Genomic DNA, 24,781 nt, shown 5'->3' with positions numbered 1-24,781 from the left:
CAAATGACATTGTAAAGGCTTCACCCCTCCCTTGCAGTTTTCCCTGGCTGCTGGTGCTGGTGCAGTATATTCCACACAACTAAGACCAGAATCACCCATGATCCTAGTGAAGTTCATTGTTAATGAAGCTTTTAATTCGTAAACCTCCAGTTGTAAACCCCCCTCTACATACACAATACACACACTTTTCATGTAGGTATGCAATCCTATCGAACAAGAAAAGATGTAAGTTTTCATATGTGATTATTTTTAATTATACAATATTCAGTAAAGATACCAAAAGAATGTAGAAAATTCCAAATGGCCAGGAAGACCAGTAATCCTGCTTCTTTTCTCTCTCTATTCTGTCTCTGTCTCTGTCTCTGTCTCTCTCTGTCTCTCTCTCTCTCTCTCTCTCTCTCTCTCTCTCTCTCTCTCTCTCTCTGTGTGTGTGTGTGTGTGTGTGTGTGTGTAGAGGTCAGAGAACAACTTTGTAAAGTCAGTTCTCTCCTTCCATTTTTCACATGGGTTTCACAGATCAAACTCAGATCATTAAGCCTTCAATACCTAGTGCTAAGTGCATTTACCCGTTAAGCTATGTAGCCCAACCAGACATCTCTACCATATTACACGTTATGTGTTATGTTAGGTAATGCGGCAGTGAGCACAAGTTACATAGCAATGTGGTACTCTCCTCTAAAGGGAAGTCTGGGCCAAGTCTGTCATTAAATCCTGTGAAAGCCTGCCAGAAATCACAGGTCGGATCCCATCTTAGAACCACTAACTTGGAATCCTGGGTGAAATTATCAAGTCGTAATGGAAATAATTCTTACTCTGCTTAAACTCTGAAATCTAAAGCTCCATGTAGTTTAATTTCTGAGCTGGGTGTGGTGGAGAATGACTTTAATCTCAACACACAGAGGCTGATGGAGCTCCGTGAGTTTGAGGCAGCCCAGTCTACAAAGTGAGTTCTAGGACAGCCGGAGCAATATCGAAAGATCTCAAAAAACACAACAACCATCCCCTGCCCCCACACATACATATGCATTTCTGCTGCTCCTCTTCGTGACAGATAATAGAGCTGATGATTCCATGACATGAAGGCTTACTAACCTTGTGGAAGCTTCCATAGAACATTTTCCTGATGTCAGGTCCTTCAAAAGTGACAGTTTGAAAATCTCCAGTATAGTCATAGTTGAAGTAAGTTAGGGTTTTCCCGCCATCTAGTCAAATAAAGAAAAATTTTAAAGGGTGTATAACTCTTTCCTAAAATTCAGCTTCACAGAAAAGAGTGAATCCGTTGCTTTGTCTTAAATAACATGAGGGGCTGAGACACTGAACAGCCCTCAGCTCGACACAGGCTTTTAGGTGGCTAAAGTAGTTGACTTAATGATATGGGCTGATGAGGAATGCAGGGACCAAAACATGCATGTCCCTTCCACACCATCTCTGGAGAGACACCATAATGAGAGAGGACAGTGTCAGTAAATTTAGGAGAGAAAAACTAGGCACTTTGTCTACTAGCCCACCACAGATGTCTCCTTTATTACGAGAAGCTTCTTAATGTTCAGTCTGTTGTCTTACAAAAATAAAAACGGGATGGGGGTGGACCACCTTCTCAAAGGCAAGGGGAGCAACATTTGGAATGTAAATAAATAAAATAATTTAAAACTTGCTCCTTTCTCAGCAGTGCTTTCTTACACTAATGTTTCATTTGTATTTTGCTTTTAAGTGGAGCATTCTGGTTCCCTTTCTATTGTCTGTAAGAAACACTGACCAAAAAAAAAACAAAAAAAACAAAAGAAAACGTGTTTAAGCTTATGAGTCATGAGTCTATCACTGAATTCAAGGCAAAAACCCAAAGCCAAGCCTGTTTGCTATGCTACACAACCAAAGAGAGCAGCGGAAGCCATGGCAGATGCTAGTTGATGATGGTTTATTAGCAGATTCATCCTCATCCGGCTTTCTTATACAGTATAGGACCACCTGCCTGGGCCAGGTGCCGCCCACAGTAGACTGAAGCTTCCTATATCAATGAACAATCAAGACAATCCTCCACAGACAGGCTAACAGACCAGTTCTGTCTGGACAGTCCTTCATTTGAGATTCTGTTCTCACGTGACTATGCTGTGTCACAGTGACAGAGGTAACCAGGACACGGAGCAAACTAATTTTAGGCATTTTAAGACTTCTTCATTTTTGAACCTAGAACATATATGGAATTAATGACTTAATCCCTTCCAGCCTGTAGATTCGCTTTAGTTGCCGTATCAATGCAGAAGTTTCTCTCCAAACTATGTTTGGTTATTGATTGCTTTCTATATAGTAAGCCTTTCTTTCACTTCCTTTTGAAACAATATCAAACCAGTCTCCTTATCCAAGTTTGTTGGAAGGTAGACATGCCTTTCATGTCTCTAATTTCGAGACTCAGTAACTTTGGCGACATGAGTCAGAAGCTGAGCGCTGTGTGCTACACTCAGAGCAGGACAGGGGGAGGTTCCCTTGATGGTTCTTCCTCAAGTCTCCAGCCTCCAAGCATTGTGGTTTCCCAGCATCTTGACACACTTTCTTAACTGTAGATAGAGTTTGCTGTCATGTGTCACACACACCCAGCTTCCAAATTTTTCTCTGTCTCAGGATTTTCTCTAAACATGATGCTGTCAAATTGGCAGTCTCATATTTACAATATCCATGTCCAACAAATGAACTTCTGTTCCTACCTCTCCAAACACTGCCCCACCCCCTACTTTTGCTCTGCCGCAGTCCTCGCTGTCTAGTAGGAACCGCTTGTCTAGCTCCACCTTGTTCCCCATCCACAGAGAGCAGTGGTTCTGAACCTGTGGGTTGTGACCATCAGAAAACACCTATTTCCCATCGTCTTCAGAATATTTTCTGATGGCTGCAGCCCATACGTTGAGATCCACTTTGTGCCTAATGTTGGCACCAAACAAGCTTTCAGGGAGAATTTTGGGTTTCTTTTTAAAAGAATTATTTATTTATTCTATGTGTACGAGTACACTGTAGCTATCTTCAGACACACCAGAAGCAAGCATCAAGTCACACTCTAGGTAGTTGTGAGCTGCCGTGTGGTTGCTGGGAACTAAACTCAGGACCGCTGGAAGAGCAGTCAGTGCTCTTAACCACTGAGCCATCTCTCCAGCCCCCAGGGAGCACTTCTTGAAAGAATGGATTAATAGGTGAATGAATCAATGATTTCATAATTTACTGCTTGTTGTTTATACGTTACATAAGTTACGTTGCAACATGAGAGGGCAAGACGCATGCCACGTGTGTCATTATGTGTACAGAATACACACACAAATATACATATATACAGAATACACACATAAATATACATATATACAGAATACACACGTAAATATACATATACACAGAATACACACATAAATATACATATATACAGAATACACACACAAATATACATATATACAGAATACACACACAAATATACTTACTGTCCAAAATTATCCCAACGAGCGGCTCAGAATTTTTATTTAAAATCTCCCAAAGAGCAAAAGGCTCCTGTGGCGTGTCAGGAAGAATCCGGAACAGGAAACTCATTGTATAGTCAGAAGGCAATCCCTCTGGATGCAGATACCTGGCAGTCGGGTGAAAATAATAGCTCATTGTCTCGCTCTTGACTCAGAGTCATCTCTGACCATTAAGTGACATATTTTCACTAGAGAAGCTTTGAAAAACAAAAGGAGATTGCCACCAATCTCCATAAGATCGCCGCTTTCGGCTGGCTCTCAGCTTCTGGGAGTATTCTCCCGTTTCTTCCTCTCAACCCACTTCAGGGGTGCTTGGGTTACAGACATACATTACACTGCTACATCCGTTTCTGCTCGTGGTTTCATGTATTTAACCCCAGCTCGTCAGGCTTACAGAACAAGCACATTTATCACGGAATCATTCCCCTGCCTCTAACTATGGATTTTACCTCACGTCTTTGGCTTCTCTAGTTTGCACTTCAGAGTTTCAGAAACACTTATAGGCTTGGGAGTTAGCATCCCTCAGGACTTAGGATAATTTATGCTCCACTGTGCTGCGATGTCACCGTCATTATTTTTACGTATTTTCAGGTGAAAACATGCTAAACTTCAACCAGGATCATAGGGTGGGGCTGATGATTAACGTTAATTTTTCAAAAATTGTTTGGTGTATAAGAGTTGTGCTTGCATACAGTTCTGTGTAGCACGTTTATGCCTAATGCCCAAATGTCACCAAATGTCCTGGAGGTGGAGCTACAGATGAGAGTTATCTGTTATGTGGGTGCGAGGAACTGAACCTAGGTCCTCTGGAGGTGCAGTTAGTGCTCTTAACTGCAGACAGAGCCAAATTATCAGCCCCGGAGCTGCTTTTAAACAGAGAACTATAAATGTCATTTGCTCTAAACATAGAAAATTTTACCACAAGCTATTACTGTAAATTTCAAACTGGCATCAATGTTTATGTTGAGATACAATAAACACATGGTCGACTTTAGCATCTTGCGGAGCAAACGTACCTTGTTGGCTGGGAGACCAGGGCATCTTTGTGGATCTGATAGCAGGGGAACAGATTGAAGGTGCCAGGCTCCATAGATACGCCTTCCACTGCGGAGAAGTCCTTCTCGACCAAACCAAACATCTCCATCATCTTAAACCCTACAGTGGTGAGACAGGGGGATCACGACAGGCGCTCTTAAAAATTTAAAGTTCCCACTAAGTATCTAAACAAAAACAGGCAGACGGACCTCAAACATGCACCAATCCGCATGTGTATTTAAAACATGACAGTGACAGCCTCTGTGTTTATGTTCTTATGAGATTCCTGTGTGTGCACACGTCTGTCTGTCCATCGTTATGTGTATCTCAGGCTTTTTCTTTGGCACGTTTCCTCCTGTTCTTTGTTCCTGTCTTGTCCTATTTGTCTGACTTGTTTGGTTTTTGTTGTTTTATTTTATCTTCACTTTTAGATGCCTCTCTGTTTTCCAATGAGAGGCATAGAGGGTGTGGATTTCAGAGGGGAGGGGGGTAAAAATGGCCTTAGAGGAATTAGCAATGGGAAACCAGATTTGGACTGTGTCGTGTGAAGGAAAATAGGGAGAACTGTGAGAACGCATACCTGCAAGGTCAGTTCCGTCCTTGTGGACCATTGGGCAGGCTGGAAAACAAAGCAAGGAATAGAAAACCATGACTCGCTACCTTCCAAACGCATGACCCCATCGTCGTGGGCACAGGAAATGAACACAACCTTCCCTAAGCTTCTGACACCTGACCTGTGAGGTAACTCTGAGGAAATATGGCTGTTGTCACCTAATGTCACCAAAGACTCACAGCTTCCAAGCACCCTCCTGGGTCCATCAAATCACTGGGTGTTACATGAGAGATGTTTTGATTAAGACATTTTTTTTAACTGTCTCCTGTATTTGTTGGTTTGGTTTGGCTTGCTCTGCTCTGCTATGGTTTTAAGACAGGCTGATGCTGTGCCCCAGGCTGTCCTCAATCATCCTGCCTCCCATTCCTGTGTTTAATACAAAGTGTCAACTTAGGAAGAGGACCTAAGGCCTGTGTGGTGAGCAGCGCTGAGCCTCTCTACTTCTTCCTCAGCTCTAGGTGGAGCCCTATTTTCAGGCATTCCAGTGCTTAGATGTTTAGCCCAGTCATGAATACAAGTTCTCAAGAACTAACTTGCTGATGCAGTTTCACAGACGAAAGTAATTAATTCATCTTCAATTTTCTTAAAGGCGTCAAAATCATCCACAAAGAACACGTGACGGGAGCTGGGCTTGCTGCCGATGCGAACCAACTCGGAGTAGTCAGCATCAGCCACGCCGATGGCGAAGATGTTGTAACCTGTAACAGACACGGATCGAGGTGTCCAAACGGTTAAAATGTGCTCATTTTAGAAGCCCGGTAGAAGTGGCTAATTCCTTCTTTACTGTTCATCAGAATTCTTAATGTGCATATTTCATTCCATGAGAAATATTCCATCATCCCCTGAAGAAATTTTCCATTAAAAAGAAAAAGCACTGAAGCTAATGCCCAGTTGATGCACTAGCCCCAATGGTTCTCCTTTACAGTTGCTTTGTATTATTTCTGTACTCACTACATAGACCAGACTGGCCTTCAAGCCACAGAGATAGCTCTGTCTCAATTTTCTTTATTTGCTTATTTATTGTATGTATGTGAGTACACTGTAGCCGTCTTCAGATACACCAGAAGAGGGCATCAGATCCCATTACAGACGGTTATGACCCACCATTTGGTTGCTGGGAATTGAACTCAGGACGTCTGGAAGAGCAGTCAGTGCTCTAACCTCTGAGCTACCTCTCCAGCCGCAGTTGCGTGTTCTTAATGTTTGTTCTGACATCTATGCTGTGAGGTGCTGCTTAGAAAATGTCTTCCTCCAGAAGTACAGCTTAAGGCCTAGCAATGTAAACGGGGCCGTCATGTAAAACCCAGCAGGTAAGTATTAAACTGCTGCTGCTGAGCATGCCATCTTGGTTTGTCACCCTGCCCAACATGATTTAGGGAGAAGAGATTTGATTTGCCTCACAGTTTCAGATCCATCACAGCAAGGCAGTCACAGCAGCCAGGGGAGGAGGGAACTTGTCCAACGCACCCGTTGTCAGGAAGAGAGTAATGGAGACACGGGTGCTGATGCTCAGCCCGTGAAATGGGGCCACTCATGAGTGGCATAGGTCATCCCACCTCCATCAATCCAACTGAGAAACCCTTCGCAGGCATGCCCAAGGGCCAACCTAGTCTAGACATTCTCTCGTTGAGATGAGACTCCCTCTCTAGGTGACTCTAGATTTTGTCAAGTCTATAATTCAAACAAATCATCACACATATTCCATATAACTGACCCTTCACAGCCATCCTGTGAGAACACTTGTTTCACAGATTGGGAGACAGCTCTTCAGACTGGCCCTTTCAGTACTGTTGTAAGTCATAGCTGCAGTTCCCTAAACACAAAACCCTGGTGAAACAAGTCACAGCTCTTTGTCAAGGTATGTGATATATATTTTTTTAAATCTGCATTATCCACTAGGGAAAATTTAATTGGGCAGATAGGAATTCGTGTTTAGTGCTAACATTGTTCTTGATAGCCATGATGATGATGATGATGATGATGATGATGATGGTGTGTGTGTGTTTGTGTGTTTGTGTGTGTGTGTGTGTGTGTGTGTGTGTGTAAGAGAGAGAGAGAGAGAGAGAGAGAGAGAGAGAGAGAGAGAGAGAGAGAACCTTACCATCTGCCTGCATCTCCCTGGAGATTTTGTTGACATCATCTTGTGACCGTCCATCAGTTATGACCACAATGACCTTTGGGATGCCTCTCCTTGTGCCCGAGTCTGCAGTAAATAAGGTGTCTCGAACATGCTTGATAGCTTTTCCTGAAACAGAGAATGGACAGTTCCACTTCACTCCTTCCCAGGCTCTCTTGGGCGGAAGAGACTGGGTCAGCGTTGCTACGTCAATGAAAGCAACCGAACCTTTTGTGTCTTGGGAGCTGAGATTGCAATGCAAGAGCAGGATACGTGTGATGCACATGTGAGGCCCTGTAGTCCACACCCAGGGCCAGAACAAATCAGCCAGGCTCATGACACAGCCGTCCTCAAATTCCTAATGACCACCAGAGCTTTCGCCTGGCGTTGTTTGGTCAATGTCTGTTTGGGTCTTACCTGTTTTAGTATTTCCCCCTTTGTAGGAAATGTGTCTAATTGCATCAAGAAGTGTCTCCTTGGTTTTGTAAGCATCGAGTTTGAATTCTGTTCTCGGGTCGTCAGTGAACTGGACCATTGCCACCTGCAGAGAGAGGGTGCATCCATTTTACACAGGAGGGGATCCCACGGGCCAGAACACACAGTGGCACTGCAGCAGCCATAGTTTAAACTCCTTCCTCATCCCAATCACCTCTTTAGAGTTTTCCATAGATCAGATATCAAATTTGAAGGAAAATTAAATTGATTAAGAACCAGAATTTAAAAATAACAAAACAAAATTCTAATGGCTGTGGATTTTTGCCAATTCATCTAACAGGTAAAAGTTGGCCTCCTAACTCTGGTCACTGGCTGTGACACAGAATCAGGGTTGCCTTCTTTATAAGATCTTCCTGTGATACAAATATAAAGTATCTACTAGGATTCTACCCACTGTACAAAGGAGAAAACTGAGGCACGTGAAATCAAGCAAGAGGGTGAAGACCACGTATGCGCTCTTTGGCAGAGCAGGCAGATGAAGCCCAGCGTGTTCCATTTCAAAACCTGTGGTCTCGTTCATCTTAGTTTCCTGCGTCTGACTTCTATCCAGGTGACACTGTGGGGCAATTTTGATTTTGTTGCTTCATATTTTGATCCACTGAACTATCTGTTGAATGAACGAAGTAGTTTCACGTGATCCTTAAAACATGTGACCGTAGCCTGGCCCCTACTTTCAAGACTACCGTGTCCTTGTGGGCAGAGAAAATATTATGTGTAAAGAGACACTCTGCCTCACTATAAAATAAGTACCCCCACTAGCCCACCATCTTTACTTTGCTGATCTCAGTAGCTCTTGCAGGGACATCTAACCTGTTGACACTGCAGTATGAGGCTGTCCTCTACAGATCTGTTGGGCTACATCCTAGCAAGCCTGGAAGCATACATCCCAGGAGCTACAGGTTAGACAAGTAGAAAGATTAGCATCCCACCATCTCAGTTCTTTGATTACATCCCCTGACAAGTGACCACGGAAATAATTTCTGAGTTCAGAGCGTAATGCAGTGATTGGCTGGTTGGCCTTACCTGCGTTCCATCTGCACCAATCTTGTCCAGGGCTCCCACGGTGCTATACAGAAAATTGATGATCTTATTGAAATTGTCGTCTCCTATACTCCAGGATCCATCCACCATGAATACTAGGTCTGCTTTGGCAGTTTTACATACTGAAGACCAAGGATATATCTCAAGTCAGGGGTTAGAGGGAAATAACAGCATTATCGAGCCAGAAGACAGAGACTAGCTGGCTTCTGGTAACTAGATCTCTTTCCTAAAGGGAAAGCAAACGCTCTTAGGCTCTAGCTTCTGTGCTTCTAAAACTTTACCACCATCATTTCCCTTTCGTGCTCCAGGTTCCCAATTAGGGTTGAAAAGCTTCTGCTGAGCATGTGAGAACAGGGAGAGAAATAAATCCAGCAATCACTGAAAAGAATAAAAATGAGCGATAGGAGAAATGGGGGTCAAAGGGATGGAGAGACCGAAGGAAGCAATAAGCACTATCTAAGAGTCAGTCTGTGACCACACTGTGCACCCTGTGCTTGCTGGGTCTGAATTAACAGCAGAGGGTCCAAGCTTAGGAGAAGAATGCGATGTGGTGCAATCAGGTAAACTACAATTAGGACTGGGCATGTGGTGCAGTCGCTAGAGAGTTGCCCACCCAACAAGCTCAAAGCCTTCAGTTTGATCCCTACTGCTAGTATTCTATCTAGGCTCCGCCCCACAGTTACCTGGCAACAGCCAGGCATGCCTAACTCACTATAAAAGGGGCTGCTCACCCACCCCTCTTGCTCTGGCTCTTTTCTCTCCCCCCTGCTCCTCCTCCCTCCCCACTTACTCAAGAACAGCCTCTATGCCTCCTCCTCCTCCCTCCTCCTCCTTCTCCTCCTCTTCATCCTTCTTCCCCCCCCTTCCCCCCCTTCCTTTCTCTGTCTCTACTACCCTCTCACTCCCCTCCCCATGCTCTGAATAAATTCTGGTTCCTCAGGGGGAAGGGATGCCTCCCTGCTGGCTAGCTTTCATGGCTACATTGGAGGAGCTGCATCAACATTCCAACCCAGATATGAGCACCATGAACTAACATTTGTGTATGCGTGTGTTCACGCATGTGTATGTGTATCAAATCAATGCACATGGGGACCTGAAGCCCATGCTGGATATTTTCTGCACCACTCCCCACCTACAAGGCGTCTTGCTGAATCGGAGCTGGAGTTTGCCATTGTTGTTAGCCTGGCTGGGCCAGGGGCGCAAAGAATCTGCCCAGGGCTCTGTATATGTTGCCCAGCTTTTATGCTGATGCTAGGATCCGAACTCAGGTTTCCATTGCTTTTGCCTGAAGTTTTACCAACTGAGCCTTCTCCCTGGCCCAGAGTTATCTTTCCTAAGCAAAGATTTTATTAGGCCATGTTTCCTTTACCTGAGCCCACCCCTCACAGAAGAACTTTGAAAATGAATAGTGTAGCTAATAAATGCTCGTTAAGGAGATGGTGACCAATGATCACCCTTGGAAACTTGCGTAATGACCTTGGCAGCCCCAGCTGCTGCAGTGAAGACAGAAGCTGGAGATGCACTTCAGGGTAAACTCCCTTTGCTTTAAAATTACACACTAGCTCCACACGTACATACTATGTAACTATCCTTCCATGGTGAACACTCTCTATTCTGAGATTTTTCAGTGAAGTCAATATCAAGCAATTCTGTAGGAAAAACCCATCTGTGTACATGGTTGAATAGGAAATGATTTTTTTAATTGTCATGGTTTGATAAGCTATGTATGTATGTTAAGGAGAAAATTAGGTAAGACAATAAATATTTGATATTAATACCTTGGTTTTCTTCTAAGATTTGTATTTAATTTAGCTTCTAAATGATGTGTATTTGCCTATGTGAGTAGAGACTCTGGGGAGGCCCGAGTTCTGGCGCTAGAGTCACAGGCAGTTGTGAGCTGCTTGATGTAAGTCGGGAAGCAAACTCAGGCCCTCTGCAGGAACTGCATGTGCTCTCTACTGCCGAGTGTTTCTCTAACATACACTTCAGTTTTCACTGAAGAAACCAAGAAACACAACAGAAACACTGAATCTGGACTCACACGTCGCTCTTGCTCTCTTACCTTCCTTTGCTGATGGGATGGTTGGAGGGACAGTTGGTGGTTCTGTGGGAAGTGACTCTATGTAGATAAAAGGACAAAAAGTGCTCATTAGCTTCTCATCTACAGAGACCTAATGACTGCCATAGATTAGTCACAGCCTGTGAAAACTGGCTTTATCCATCCTTCTCTGCCACGCCCCCATTCAGGCTGCCCAGCAGGAGTTGGTGTAATCAAACTGCCAGCAAAGCAACGGTGATGGTGAGGGAACGCAGCAGCCCTAGCCTGCTGCTGAGACACAGGTTCTGGCTGTTTTCACATAGACAGTGAGCCTCTTTCCCACTCTACTTGAGGACTGACCATCAGCCTTTGGTCCCTGACACTTCTGATCCTTCCAGCCTGTGTCTCCAAAGATGCTGCTTACAAGTGAATATGCTTTAACATCTAATCTGCTCAGTGTGCATCCTAAAAGAGCCTCTCATGTCTGATGACCAAGGATAAGTAATTAGGGACCGGTGTGGTCAGGTATTTCCGGCCTGCAGCATTCAGATGACCTGGGGACAGTCAGAGAGAAGACTGAGTCTCTCGTCAACTCCCACAGCAAAGCACCAAGGAGCTGTAGACCCATTGCGACCTACAGTTGTTGGTAAAGTTAAAATAATACTTTAATTTTCATTTCTATTGATACCTGACACTGAAGATTCAGAAACAATACAGAAAATGCTCATCATCCCAGTTTAATATTTGGGAAACGCCTCTACTGATAACACCCATCCACAAAGGGGAACTCCAGCTTCGAGCAACCGACAGCTGGGTAAGCTCAAGCTTGGACAGATGTTTAAAGGGAAACCCTTCATAAGAAGGGATGAATTTTGTATTCTCTTCTAACCTAGGATCCAATAAAGTTAAATTAGCTCCATGGCATGAGTCACCATGAAAGAACAAGGGGAAAAGTCCATGAGCTAATTACTGTGTGACGTAAGCAAGTCATAGGACGCCATGGCAGGATCCCATTTGTGGGTAAAGTAGAAGGCATGTTTGGAGGAAGCCACAGTGATAGAACCATGTCTTTCTAGAAGAAAGAATGAGGGAAACACACTTTATTTGAGGCTCCTGTTCAGTGATGAATATATGAATCCCTGTTGTTTTTAAAGGTTTTTCTTGCTGTTGTTTGAGAATTCTAAAATTAAAATGGAGAGGGAAAAAAAGAGAAAAAGACAGTTTCTAATCCTAAAACTATGACTGCAAAGCTTTCTTTAGCACACTACAAAATGCTTCCAAAGCCAGGCTTATGCACTTAAATGACTTAGGACTAATGGGTCATCTTTACTATGAAGCATTTTTTTTACTATACAAGATTAAGACGTATCCTCAGTTTCATCAATAAACTCAGAATCGCATCAAGGGAAAGTTTGTTAGAGCAAAACATCTAGCCAGAGCATATCTAGGGTATGAAGAACACCCATCCTGGTGCCTCATGCGTCCACTCCTTACACGGCACACGGATGGCCCCTATTGTCAACCATATGACGGTGTCACACAGCAGACTGAGCCAGGAGATGGAAGCTACAAGAAGACACATGTTTTCCACAGCGGGGAGACAGTGCCATCAAACTAAGAGATCCGATTGGGATTAACTCCTTGTTGGTAGCTAACAGATGTGAAATTAAGGTAAGGGGATGCTAAAGTAGACCTGGGGTCACAAAGTCAGTTGTCTTTAACAGCCAGACAAGCACCGAGCATGAACAGTGAACTTAGCCTATAAACCCCAGAACCCAGAAGTTGAAAGCTTCCGGCAGATTGGCACCAGAAGGGCACATGGACTGTCTTTGAAAGATGTCCAAGGATTAAAAAATGGTCAAAGTGAAGGTTCATAGGAAATGCATGACAGTGACCTGTACCCTTGTGGTGATTAGTTGTGACTCCCGAGAAGGGAATGGAGAAGACACAGTACGCGTTCAACAAAACACAAGTTCAAGAGCTCAACAGATGCTCGACCCTGTTGAGCATTCACTGACAACCATTGGTGGTCATGGTTAATGGTCATAGTTAATTTTATGAATGAGCAAAAAGAATCTCGACGTTTTTGGACTTCCCAAGACCATGATGGTAGAAAGTGGTCTCACAGAGATCCAATCAAACAGGCCTAGCCCTAAGACTTGCACACTACCAAACATGTGCTAACTTCAAACACTATATGATGAGCATCCATAAGACATAATTCCGGTCACCCAGAAAAGAAATGGGCATCTGATACACTTCATGCTTTGGTAAATTTCAAAGGTGTGCTAACTAAAATGTGGCAGATACAGAGGGTTGTCTGCTATGTATTTTCATTCACATAAAATGTCTAGGAAAGGACGCTACAAAATAAAGGGTATTACTTGAGGTCACATAAGAGTGGAAAGGTGATAGAGTGAGATTAAAATTTACATGGGATGATGGAAATGCTTTAAGAAGGTATGGTAGTGATGTTTGTATGACTCTTCAACTGTACTCAAAATAACTGAGCTGCCCACTTAAAATGGCTCTTAGATTTTTATGATATATAAATTATATGTCAAAAACACATGTATAAAATGTGAAATATATTTATTGTGAAATAAAGTTTCTAGATTAAAATTTTAGATGACTCAACTTATTATTGTTTAATTCATTACTTTTGGAAGAGTCTCACTATGTAGCACTTGAAGTCACAGAGATCCCCCTGCCTCTGCCTCCTGAGTGCTGCAGTTAAAGATGAGCTATAACATGTGAGCTCATCTAGTGCTTGTTAAGGGAATGTGCTGACTGTGATTCTTTCTCCATGGTCCTGGGGGACAGATCTACACAAAGTAGTTTTTTTCTATGTGCCATGCATAAACAGAAGGAAATCTCACCATCTACCGCCTGTTCATATGCTCATATTTAAGAATTTGAATTTTACTAAAAGCTACTCTAAGACCTGGAGGGGCTAGGGACTCCACAAGAAGACCATCTAAGTCAACTAACTTGTATACTTTGGGTTTCCCAGAGACTACACCACCAACCAAAGACCATACAAGGACTAAACCTAGACCCTGCACAAACACATGTGTAGCAGATGTGCACTTGTCATCATGTAGGTGCCCCGACAACTGGGATGGGTGCCTGCCCTGACTCTGTTGCCTGCCTATAAATCCTGTTTCCCGAACCGGACTGCCTGGCCTGGCCTCAGTTGGAGAGGGTGTGCCTAGTGCAGTGACTTGAGGCACCAGGGTGGGGTGGTACCCAGAGAGAACCTCTCCCTTCTGAGAGGTGAAAAGGAGGGATGGGGGCCATTTAAGGGGAATCTGAGAGGAGAGAGGTGCTGCAATCGGGATGTAAAGTGAATAAGCAAATTCATTAATGAGGAAAATAAACCTGCTCTGACAAGCTGACACCCTCAATTCCTTGGAACATACCAAAAGTGTTTTGTTTTCATTTTCTACTTTGCTTTTCCATTCTGTGCATCTGATATGGGGCCAGCTTGAAAAACAGCACAGGGGAAGCAAGAACTCCGGGGTCAGCCAGTCGGAACGTGCTGGCTCTGAGCCCACCCTCACCACCATCACAGATGCCATTGTCCTCGAGCTCGATTTCACACACCGCATACCGCGAATGCTTCTCATGCATTTGGGCCACAATGTAAATCATTGTCTCAAGCCTTCTGCCATCAGATGGCCTTGTGGCAACATATAGAAAATGTAAATGAAGATAGTCTGGTGGCAGTGACGCGGCACTATGAAGAATTCTGGGGTGGATAAAAGGGAAAATGTTCACTGCTCACACTCCTAGGCAGCGAGAGCTATGATTTTTCTAAACGCTGTGAAGTTGTAGATCCATATCAATATGGTATTTGTGTATTTCGAAGGGGAGATCAGAAGACACTCGACTTACGTGTTTTCTGCATGATGCTCACACTTGGTCCCTCTATCTCCTGGAGCTTTGTGTAAACACTGATTTTATATTCTGAATCAGGCTGAAGCCCATAGAAACAATGCCTGTTTACGCCTCCTCCCACGGTGGATTCCTGTGCTTGTGTGTCTGTGTTAAAAGCAGGAAAAAAAAGCATGTGAGGTAAAAACATACAGCATTTCATCAATTATAACAGGGAACAGTGTATGACACACAACCTTACCATTTACTGTATCTGCAGCATTGTATCCCCAGGTAAAATGTTTTATGTATTCACTAACTTTCTTCTGGTAGAAATTACATTTAATGTGGACAAAAGTAAAGCTTACTACCTTCAAATTGCCAAGTCAAGTGCTCGTGGAGTGAAGAACTATGGCTGCACATAATTATGTGCACGTGTCTTAACTGATCCGTTGCACAGGACTCCCGTTTATTAACCTTGATTCGCCAGAACATAGCCACGTGATCACAAACTTAACTGCATTCAATTTAAGATCATCCAACAGGGTTCCCTTCTAAACAATGACCTAAGGCACTGCAATTAGAATTCGTTCTCAGTGGCATGCGCACATGTTTGAGGCATTACCAGGACAGGAAGGAATTCCCAGAGTGCCCCGTTGCTTCTGTCACTTGTGATTTTTTTTTAATGAATATTTTAGGTCAGCATACAAAATAATGTTTCATTACAACACTTTCATGTATATGTGTCATTACTCCGTTCTAAGTCATTCCTTCCCTCACTGTCCTTCCCAACCTTCCTCCTTACAGCTCCCTCCTTTGGCCTGCATGTAACATAAATTTCCTCCCCCTCTGAAGACCTCTTCCTCTTCTCTCATTACCCCCTACGCATAGCTCAAGCTTAGCCTGGCCTTGAACTCATTATGCAGCTAAACTCTTTTTTTAAACTTCCGATACTTCTGCCTCCATTTTCTGAAGGATAAGAGATGTGTACAACCATGTCCAGTTTTATGGGGTGTTAGGAACTAAACCTGGGGCCTACTGCAGTACATTCAATCCCTGAACAACATCCTCATCTCTAGGTTTGATTTTGATCTGACAGCTGTGATGTTTTCATCATAAAGGAGACAGGAAACTTAGTATGCATCTTCCAAACTTCATGCTTGCACTGCGGAAACCCCTTCGTGTTCTTTGAACAGGACATGGAGCTGCAGTGGATAAAGGCCACAAAGACAAGAGCACTGTCTCTCGGTCTCTGGTGAGCAGATCCTTTCAGTTCCGTCAGAGAGTCATGTCACACAGTACCGCATCTGTCTTTCCCGTGACAGAGGCACAGAGAATGTCAGAGGAGCAACCATTGGTCCCTTCTTTTTTCTATACCCACGGTAAATTGCTGTACTTCTTTGGAAGAATTAGTGCTGGCCCTGGGGTCTGAAGCTGGAGCAACTGGGTTGATCACATTCACCATTTATTGACAGCCTACTTTATTCTAGGTCCCCTGTTTGCTGTTTAACAATAACCATCACCCCAAACTGCAACAGCCAAGAAAGTTAATGAATGCTTATCACGTGCCAAGAACTATTGTACAGATTTTATGAACAGTAATCCATTCTCTTCTTGTATCATTTATAATTATCATTACTTTAAAGACTAGACACGGAGGCCAGAAACATTAACAAGTTGCTACCGTCCTGAGCTCAGCCACAAACTGAAATTTGAACTCAAACTCTAAGCTCGGGTCTCAGAGGACATCATTTAGTGTACACCACCACATCATAAACCAGTGTAAAGACTTAATTCTCCAAAATGAAACATTCTGAGAGTTCTGGAGTACTCAGTAGCTACAGACCAGGTCGGGGCTGGGACTTTCAGGGGGGTTGATTACTGAAAAGTTTCAGAATCAGTCATAATACTTATTTCTTGGCATAATTGATATCTGGCTAGAAGGAGGAATTGGCATTACTACAAAAAGAACAAATATTAAAATTTCCCTCCAGGGGCCAGCAATATGGCTCAGTGGATAACGTTGTCTACCGCCAAGTCCCAGGACTTAACTTTGATCCTTGGAACCCACATCATAGAAGAACAGAACCAGCTTTCACATCGGTCCTCCACACTTGATGTGGCACGTGTATGCTTCCCCCCCCCCCACCAAATACACAAATAAAATGTAACTTTAAAAACTTCTCTTGGGATCAGTTCTAGATTCTGTTCCCTAAGTGGTGTCTTTGCTTTATCCTAAAGATTTTTTAAATTTTATGTGTATATCTGTGTGTCTATGTGAGAGTATGTCATGTGTGTGGGCATGCTTGAAGAGGCCAGAAGAAGGTGTTGGATCCCTAAGAGTTGAAGTTCCAAGAGGTTGTGAGCCACCCAACATGAGTGCTGGAAACTAATCTACTCCACAAGTCCTCCGTAAGAGCAGCAGGGCTCCAAGCTGCTGAGCCATTTCTCCAACTCAAATGGCTTATGATTAATCAAAGCCTTATAGCTGCTTATTGCTAGGAATTTAGAAACTGCTGTGAAAGCTGACATGGATTCGGTACATTATATACACATTATATGTGTTTAGCAGTTAATAGAAACTACCCATTTCTCTAAAAAAAATCACTTCAGAAGTTTACTGTCAACATGCAAAATATAAAACCAGATGAGCTTTTATTAAGTGAAGACAAAACAGAACTTTTGCTACTTAGAAAGCATGACATCCAGACAAACTATGATCTTACAATTCAATCTGTCTCACTACTTAGAGATCTTAATAAACATTATTTTTAATTTTGGCTATGGCACAACCTTGACCTTTAAATTAAAGTCATTTGGTGAATAAAATTTGAAACTAAGTTCTGTATATTGTGAATATTAAAGAATAGAATAAGTGAACCTTATAAATAATATTTATTAATACATTTGCACTGGGCTAGGAGTATGCTCAGGGTTTCTCTAGCATGAGGGAGGCCTGTGGTCCATGCTCAGCATCACAACGAAGTCAAATCTACTTGTTCTCAACAACATGCTGCCCATCTTAGTTATTTCTCATACATCATATGTAATAATCAAGAGAAAGGCATTGGTACTGGGCCAGCAAGATGGCTCAGCTGGTAAAGATGCTTGCTGTGCGTGCCTGTAGACCTGAGTTTGATCTCTAGAACTCCCTTAAACGTGGAAGGAGAGCACCAACTCCACAGAGCTGTTCTACAGCCTCCACATGGCCTCCTTCTGTGGTAATAACCCAAATCTAGAAGTGGTCACTGTTTTATAAGATCGTATTTTACTATGAAAGCTTAGTAAGCAATGATTTTTATATCCAAATTCATTCTGTGCTTCCAAGGCTCAGAAATCCTCAAGAACTGTTTCTTTCTGACGCCCGAGCATCCCTTGTAACCAACTGTCTCTGTAAACTACCCATAAGACAATTATCTTCTGAGTCTTATACATATTGTATAAAGATCTGTAACCACAAAAGCTTTCCAGGGATTCCCTGGAAGAATCCTCTGTAGAAAAGTTCTACTTCTGCCGTCTCCTGTTTTCCATGGACATCTGTGTGCTTCTTAAGGACCCTTGAAAATAGGGTATTAATAGGCTTTACTGCAGATAATAATAATAAATCCACAAATCCCTGGAAAATTGGAGTGGGCATATGAAAATACTGGCAAACAGTATTAGTTTGATTCCCAACAGTAACACAGAGGGGCTCCGTGAGTGGAGAAGTAGACGTGTTGCTTCTGGCAAGTGTTTTGAGGCTTTGCCTTGAAGGAAAACAGAATCTCAATTGATCAGATGATGACCAGCCCTTTATTCCCTTTGTCTAAGGTAGAATGTTAACTCGCCTTATCTCCTCAGGACATTCTGGATTGTTCTTGCCCGGGTGATGACATCTCCATCTTGTTCCCCAAATGGTGCCTTGAATGGCTGCTGAGAGCCACATGCAGAGGCCATCAGGATCAGGATGAGAATAGTGTGAGGACTTCATGACATAAATACTTTCTGTCCCCAGATCTCTCAAATACCTGGCCCGCAATCACCATGCCTTTATATCAGACAGTTTGATTCTGAAACAGGCTGCGTGTAACATTTCTTTCTATCCTTGGTCTTTGGTAAAGTAGGTCTTCCAGTAGACTGTGATCCTCTAGCTCTCGCAGACAGACACTACCATACAACCAGCATTAACAGCTAAAGGAGGGGGAAGGGCGGGTACCTCTGATCTCTTTTCTAAGTAGTCTACAGGAATTCACCAAGTGAATTAACGAGGAGATACAGTACCTGGGCCTTTATGATGGGAACTCAAAGAGAAATGCTGCATCTAAACTTAGTTGTCATGTCACTTAAAACAGAGGAGAGAGTGAGAGAGGGAGAGAGAAGGAGGGGAAAGGAGGGGAGGGTGAGGGAGAGAGAGGGATAAGGAGAGGGAGAAGGGGGGAGGGGAGAACGGGGAGGGGGGAAGGGGAGGGAGAAGGAGAGGGAGAAGGGGAGGGAGAGGGAGGGGAAAGGAGGGGAAGGGGGAGGGGGAGGGAGAGGGAGAAGGGGAAGGGGAGGAGAGGAGGGGAGGGGGAGGGGGAAGGGGAGAGAGAGGGAGAAGGAGAGGGAGAAGGGGAGGGAGAAGGGGAGGCAGAGGAAGAGGGAGAGGGTGAGGTCAGCAAGACCAACTAAAAGTCTCTCACTTTGATCTATGCCAGAATTAACCAAAGCCCGAGTTGAGTTTGGCAAATGGCTAACTGGCAAGTTTTATTTCAGTCTTTCCCCATATGGTCCTTGTCCTTCTGGTGATCTTTTCCTCCTCTCTTAGCCATAAAAATGTTCCAATATTTACATGAGCACGTCTTGTGTTTGCCAGCCTTGAATCCCATTCCTTTTCCTTTGGATCCAACCCTCCCCCTCTTGGTACTTATAATCTGGACGGCATTAAATACCACCCTGCTGCTCCTGGCCATTGCCACCAAATGCAGTCAGGGAAATTAACCGGCTCCAACCAGTCTGTTTCTTTCGGGCCTGTGCACTCGGTGACAGATTTAGAGGCATGTGATCAAACCAGGCCAACATGACTCAGTTTCTGGACTTCTGTTAGAAATATTGAGAAAGAAATTTCTCTTTTCACCATGCCTATGAAGCCAGAAACTGAAGGGATGTTGCTCTGGATCTGAGCGGAGCTCATCACAGAGCCTCACCAAGTATGAAAAGTAGAGGCAAGACTCTCAAAGACTGTTCAAACACCAGGATGCAGAGGTATCTGAAGTGGGGCTCTGTTAAGCCTCTAAGTACATAATCCAATAACTGATTCTTTTACTTAACCCCCTTTATTGATGTTTCTATAAATGTAATAAACAAATCTGAACGGTGCAGCCTGGATAGTTTGCTTATAAATGTAGGCAATTGCCACAGTTAATAATTTCCAATGAGGTAATTTTTGGAGAAACTGGAGCTCAGGAAGAAAGATGATGAGAATCTGAGGTTACAGCAGGCACATCTCCACTAACTTCACATCATAAAGGTGTATACGATCAGACCATGGGGAATATACTAGGAAAGAGTAATATTTACTCACTCAACAACAGAAATTTGACTGAGGCATTCAGCAGTAACTTAACCTACCATGTAACTTTTCTCTAAAACAAAGAGGAATCAAGGCCCATTTACCCCTGATAGCTCCTTTGGCTGGGGAAAAAGGAGACAAAGATCTGCGGAGGCAGGATATGTGGTCAGAACTTGGGTCTCATCCTCCCAATGGGATGATGAGCATCTTATGACCAGTCCTTAACAATGAATCAGAGCAGCAATCACATGTCTCTGTAAGATGGACGGCCCCACCCATCTTCCCTCTCTGAAGGAAACCTATGTCTTTGAACTAAATTCTATCAGTTACATTACCAGAAATGTCTGAGAGGCTCCCAGGACTCAAGGAGGGTGACCTTCACTAAAATGCTCAACAGGAGGGAGATGGAATCCGAAGAGACCACCTCCACTAGAAAGACAAGGCTCCTTCCTAGTGGAGAGATGGATGGTTCCTGTCTCAAAGCAAACCAGGAACAAAAATGGAGCAGATTGAAGGAAAGGCCATCCAGTGACTGGCCCAACTTGGGGTCCACACAATGGGTGGGCACTAAGCCCTGACACTCTCACTGATGCTATGTTGTGCTTGGTAGACAGGAGCCTGGCATGGTTCTGAGAGGCTCTACCAGCAGCTGACTGAGAGAGATGCACAGACCCACAGCCAGCCATTGGACTGAGGTTGGGGACCTCAATGAAAGAGCTGGGGGAAGGGCTAAAGCTGCTGAAGAGGAGGGCAACCCAATAGGAAGCTTAACAGTGTCAACTAATTTGGACCCCTGGGAGCCTGGTCTGTGGCCCCTGGCTCATTGGTGGCAGAGAACTGCCTTGTCTGGCCTCAGTGGGAGAGGATGTTCCTAATCCTATAGAGACTTGATGCTCCAGGGAAGGGGAAGGCCAGGAGGGGTGTGGGTGGGTAGGGAGTGGAAAAGCACTCTATCAGAGGCAAAGGGAGGAGGGAAGGAATGAAGATTCTGGGAGGGAGACTGGGAGGCAGGCAACATAAGAAATGTAAACAAAATAATTAATGTTTAAAAACACCAAAAAAATAAATAAAATAAAATGTCAGAAATGTTTTCCCCACAGCTACTCCCACATCTCCCTGACAAAACTTTCTTTTAGCAGGTCTAGATTAGAATCTCTTGCTGATAAATAATGTCATCACGTGAGAGAAAGCAGAGCTAATTTGGCTCCTGAATCCCTCAGCTACAAACGCTGAGGGGGAATAAATGAGACAACATTTCTGTCCACTCTTTTCAAGACTGTAATTGTGCAGTTTGAGAGATTTCTTACAGCCTGAAAGTAATTCTGAGGGGAAATGAAAGACTTAACGCATTTTGATTCATTCTGTGGCCACTGAAAGTCTCAGGTTAAGAAAGAACTTACCGTGGTTTGTAACTACAGATCAGTGGTTACACATACTCATCCTACCTTCTGACAAAGAGTCTCAATGATTCTCTAAAAATACATTGTGCTAAAAACCTTGAATAAAAATACCCCCAAGTAGTAGTTGTTCCATTGATTACACTGATTTTCATATATATTATTGTCAACCCAAATGGTTTACTATCTACAGGAACTTACACATTCTTCATAGGTTCTTAAGATATATATAAGGATCAAATTATTGTGGGACAGTTTTGGAGTATGACTGTTAAGCTTAGTATCTTTAAGCCTAACAAATGTCAGTAAATATTAACCCCTCTATATTAAGTATGACCATAGAGTGATATGAAACATAACTCAAATTCTGTAGTTGTTCCTCTGTTTATAGTAAACATATCTTTCATCTCCTTTGGATGACATATTAATGTATTGGCTTAAATTATATTAATATATACTTTTTATTGTCTTCGCCATTTATTCTATTTTGACCAAACCGCAGCAGATATGGAGACAGGATGCCTTCTCCTGAATGAGAACTACAACTTATGACCAAGGCAAAGAAACACTCAGAGCGCGGGCCATTTGAGGCTGGCCACAGTGAAGTGGGTCCCATGGTCAGCTAGTTCTGGCTAAGTGGCTCCTCAAAGCAACCGCAGATCCCATTGTCTGGGAGCTTGCTGGGTGCGAAGCGTTGATGGATAAACGTCCACGTGCATTTTCTCAGCATATACCTCACAAAACTCTAAAAATAAATGCTGTGGTTACATCTGTTAACAGAGGAAAGGTCGTGGGTTACGTTCACTAGGTCTGATGTCACATGATACATCTCTGAACTCAGAGCATGCAGCTTGCAGACAAGGGCTCTCGTCTAATGTGACTTTCCACAACTTTCAGAGAAGCTGTCATGCAAGTACTTCACAACATTGTCCTTACCCTGAAGGGATTCTAGAACTATCCTGTAGGCTGTGGCGTGACGATGTATTTGCCACCGAGCACACAAGCTTGTCATTTCGACCTGATTGGTTTGAAGATCTGTCACACCCAAGAACACTGCAAGAGAACAGAAGCAAAACCATGTCACTCTGCAAGCAATGTCACAAACTGTCCCCAGGTCTCAAAGTTGTTTATGTTGAAATTTTCATTCGAATCAGAAATGGTAAACATACCAACTCACAAAAGATAGAGTCAAACAAAATAAAAACAAAAAATACAATTGAGTAAGAATGAACATAATTTGAAATTAAATTGTAGAATTTTCACATGTACGCGAAATTATTTGGACTTCCTCACCTTAGAATTCTGATCCAAATGGAGGATCATCTTGGGACACAACGGAAAGCTTTCTTTGGACAATAGAAAAGTAAGCATTTGGTGTTTCTCAATTAGATTCAAAAGCAGAAAACTCACATCTCTTTCCCCAAGTGAGCTCTTCCTTCCATATTATTTTTCTTTCCTGTCACCCTCTCTCAGCTAACTCATAAAATGAAATTATTGCATAATTTTTGCTTTCAAGATAGTGAAATAATCTCTCCTAATCATGATTTACATCTTTATATTGCTCCTCTCTGGTGGGGCAGAGGGAGAAAACTCACTTTCTAAAGCCAACTGAAGTAGTCCCTCCCCTGTGCAAGGAAAGCAAATTAATAATTAGAACAACCGTGCTAAAAACTGTTTTTAAAACATTAAATTATGTCTCGTTGTGTGAGGTTGCATTTTACATGAGAGAGCAAGAACAAGCAAAACTGTTTCATTTCTACTTAATGGGCAAGAGTATAAAATAATTTAATATCTCTGAAGGGTGGAGGACGGAGGGAGGGGTGCGGAACACAGAGGCTCTGGCATGAGGAGGAGTTGGGGCTGCTGTCACGGCACAGCAGAGGAACATACTTAGCAACCATGCCAGCACCCAAAACAGTGTCACCTCAGTAGTCATACGCGAAGGCACCCTGGAGTCCTCAGATTCTGAGAACACAGTTTTGTGTTGTGTGTATAAGTTTGTGGGTTGTTTTGTTCTGTTCTTGCATCCTGAGAGCTGGGATTAAAGGTGTGCACCACCATACCCGACTTTGTTCTCTTTCTTATTCTTGTTTGTTTTGTGGTTTTTAAGATATCTTTGTATGTAGCCCTGATTCTCTTACATCAGCCTTCTCAAGGACGAGGTGCCACTGTAACCAATGGGGGAAAACAATTCTTTTGAGATCATATTGTAATGCTTATTTAGTGTCTAATCGTTGAGATGCCAAGGTATTCCACAGAAGGGCATTTAGGAAGCCTTTTTCCTTAAAAGGAGGAGTTCTACAAAAATATGCAGCGTAGCTCGGAGCCTGGTCTTACAGAAGCCAGATTTATGAATGACATTGCTTTTTGACTGATCATTCTACTTGAGACAAAGATCATGTACACGCCATGTATAACACAATTATTAGAGCAATAATGGCAGCTATTCAGGGAGAGGCTGCCATAACTCTGCATACAGTATCTCCTTCACCTACACCATGGTTGCTACAGGATGGCTCTTGTCTTCCTCTTAGAACTGAGAAGGCTTGTGATCCCGAGAAGGTAACCGCTTTGCCCAGGGACATCACTAATGTAAGGCAGTTAGGTCTCGTTTCGAATTTTCTATCACTACAAGTCTTAAGAATGAGGCACATGTTGCTAAGAGCACACACACTTATTTCATAGAGCATGCTGTCGCCCCGTTGCATATGTACCGTCCTCACTGTGTATTAAATGTGCATCTTGGGTTTATCATAGAGATATGCTTTTTTTAAACATATTTGGATCCGAATATGTAAGTTGATCTGAAGAAGTACAGCAGTTGATGTGGAGGTATATAACAAAATTTCAGAACAATGAAATGTGTCTACTTAAATTTAGAAAGCACTACATAATTCCACGTGTGTCTAGAAGTTCAGAAGCCAATGAGAAATCCCCATATGAAAATTCATAAAAGGATGCAAGAGAGGCTTAGAGTGGGGAGACGTGTACTTCAATCAGTCAATGATGTGTGGTGTGGTCATATGCACAGGTGGATGGGTAGTAAGTAGCATTATTTTGAGAGAAGGCAAACTTGTCCTTGGCCCAGCTTTAACTGGCATTGCCCATGACAGACTACTGGCTATTTGGAAAAATTCACCTAATTCGAAAAG

At 43.2% G+C, this 24,781-nt stretch overlaps 1 protein-coding gene across 2 annotated transcripts in view; it reads right to left on the bottom strand.

Annotated features, from left to right (window-relative positions):
- The window catches only part of COL14A1 (collagen type XIV alpha 1 chain), a gene marked incomplete at its 5' end in the record, with an annotated part of 113,635 nt that overhangs the window by 61,681 nt on the left and 27,173 nt on the right, over window positions 1-24,781 (bottom strand). For both annotated transcript variants that reach the window (XM_080909345.1, XM_080909344.1), the window contains 11 exons: window positions 1,093-1,202; window positions 3,456-3,598; window positions 4,508-4,646; window positions 5,107-5,145; window positions 5,673-5,837; window positions 7,241-7,384; window positions 7,673-7,796; window positions 8,774-8,913; window positions 10,854-10,910; window positions 14,727-14,873; window positions 22,566-22,682. In XM_080909345.1, the coding sequence (XP_080765471.1) occupies window positions 1,093-1,202; window positions 3,456-3,598; window positions 4,508-4,646; window positions 5,107-5,145; window positions 5,673-5,837; window positions 7,241-7,384; window positions 7,673-7,796; window positions 8,774-8,913; window positions 10,854-10,910; window positions 14,727-14,873; window positions 22,566-22,682 (1,325 nt within the window). The remainder of the gene's footprint in view (window positions 1-1,092; window positions 1,203-3,455; window positions 3,599-4,507; window positions 4,647-5,106; window positions 5,146-5,672; window positions 5,838-7,240; window positions 7,385-7,672; window positions 7,797-8,773; window positions 8,914-10,853; window positions 10,911-14,726; window positions 14,874-22,565; window positions 22,683-24,781) is intronic.

Source organism: Micromys minutus (assembly GCF_963924665.1).
Source record: "Micromys minutus genome assembly, chromosome: 33".
Classification (NCBI taxonomy): Eukaryota; Metazoa; Chordata; class Mammalia; order Rodentia; family Muridae; genus Micromys; species Micromys minutus.
Note: the sequence above shows the minus strand (reverse complement) of the source record. Positions and strands in the feature narration are given on the sequence as shown.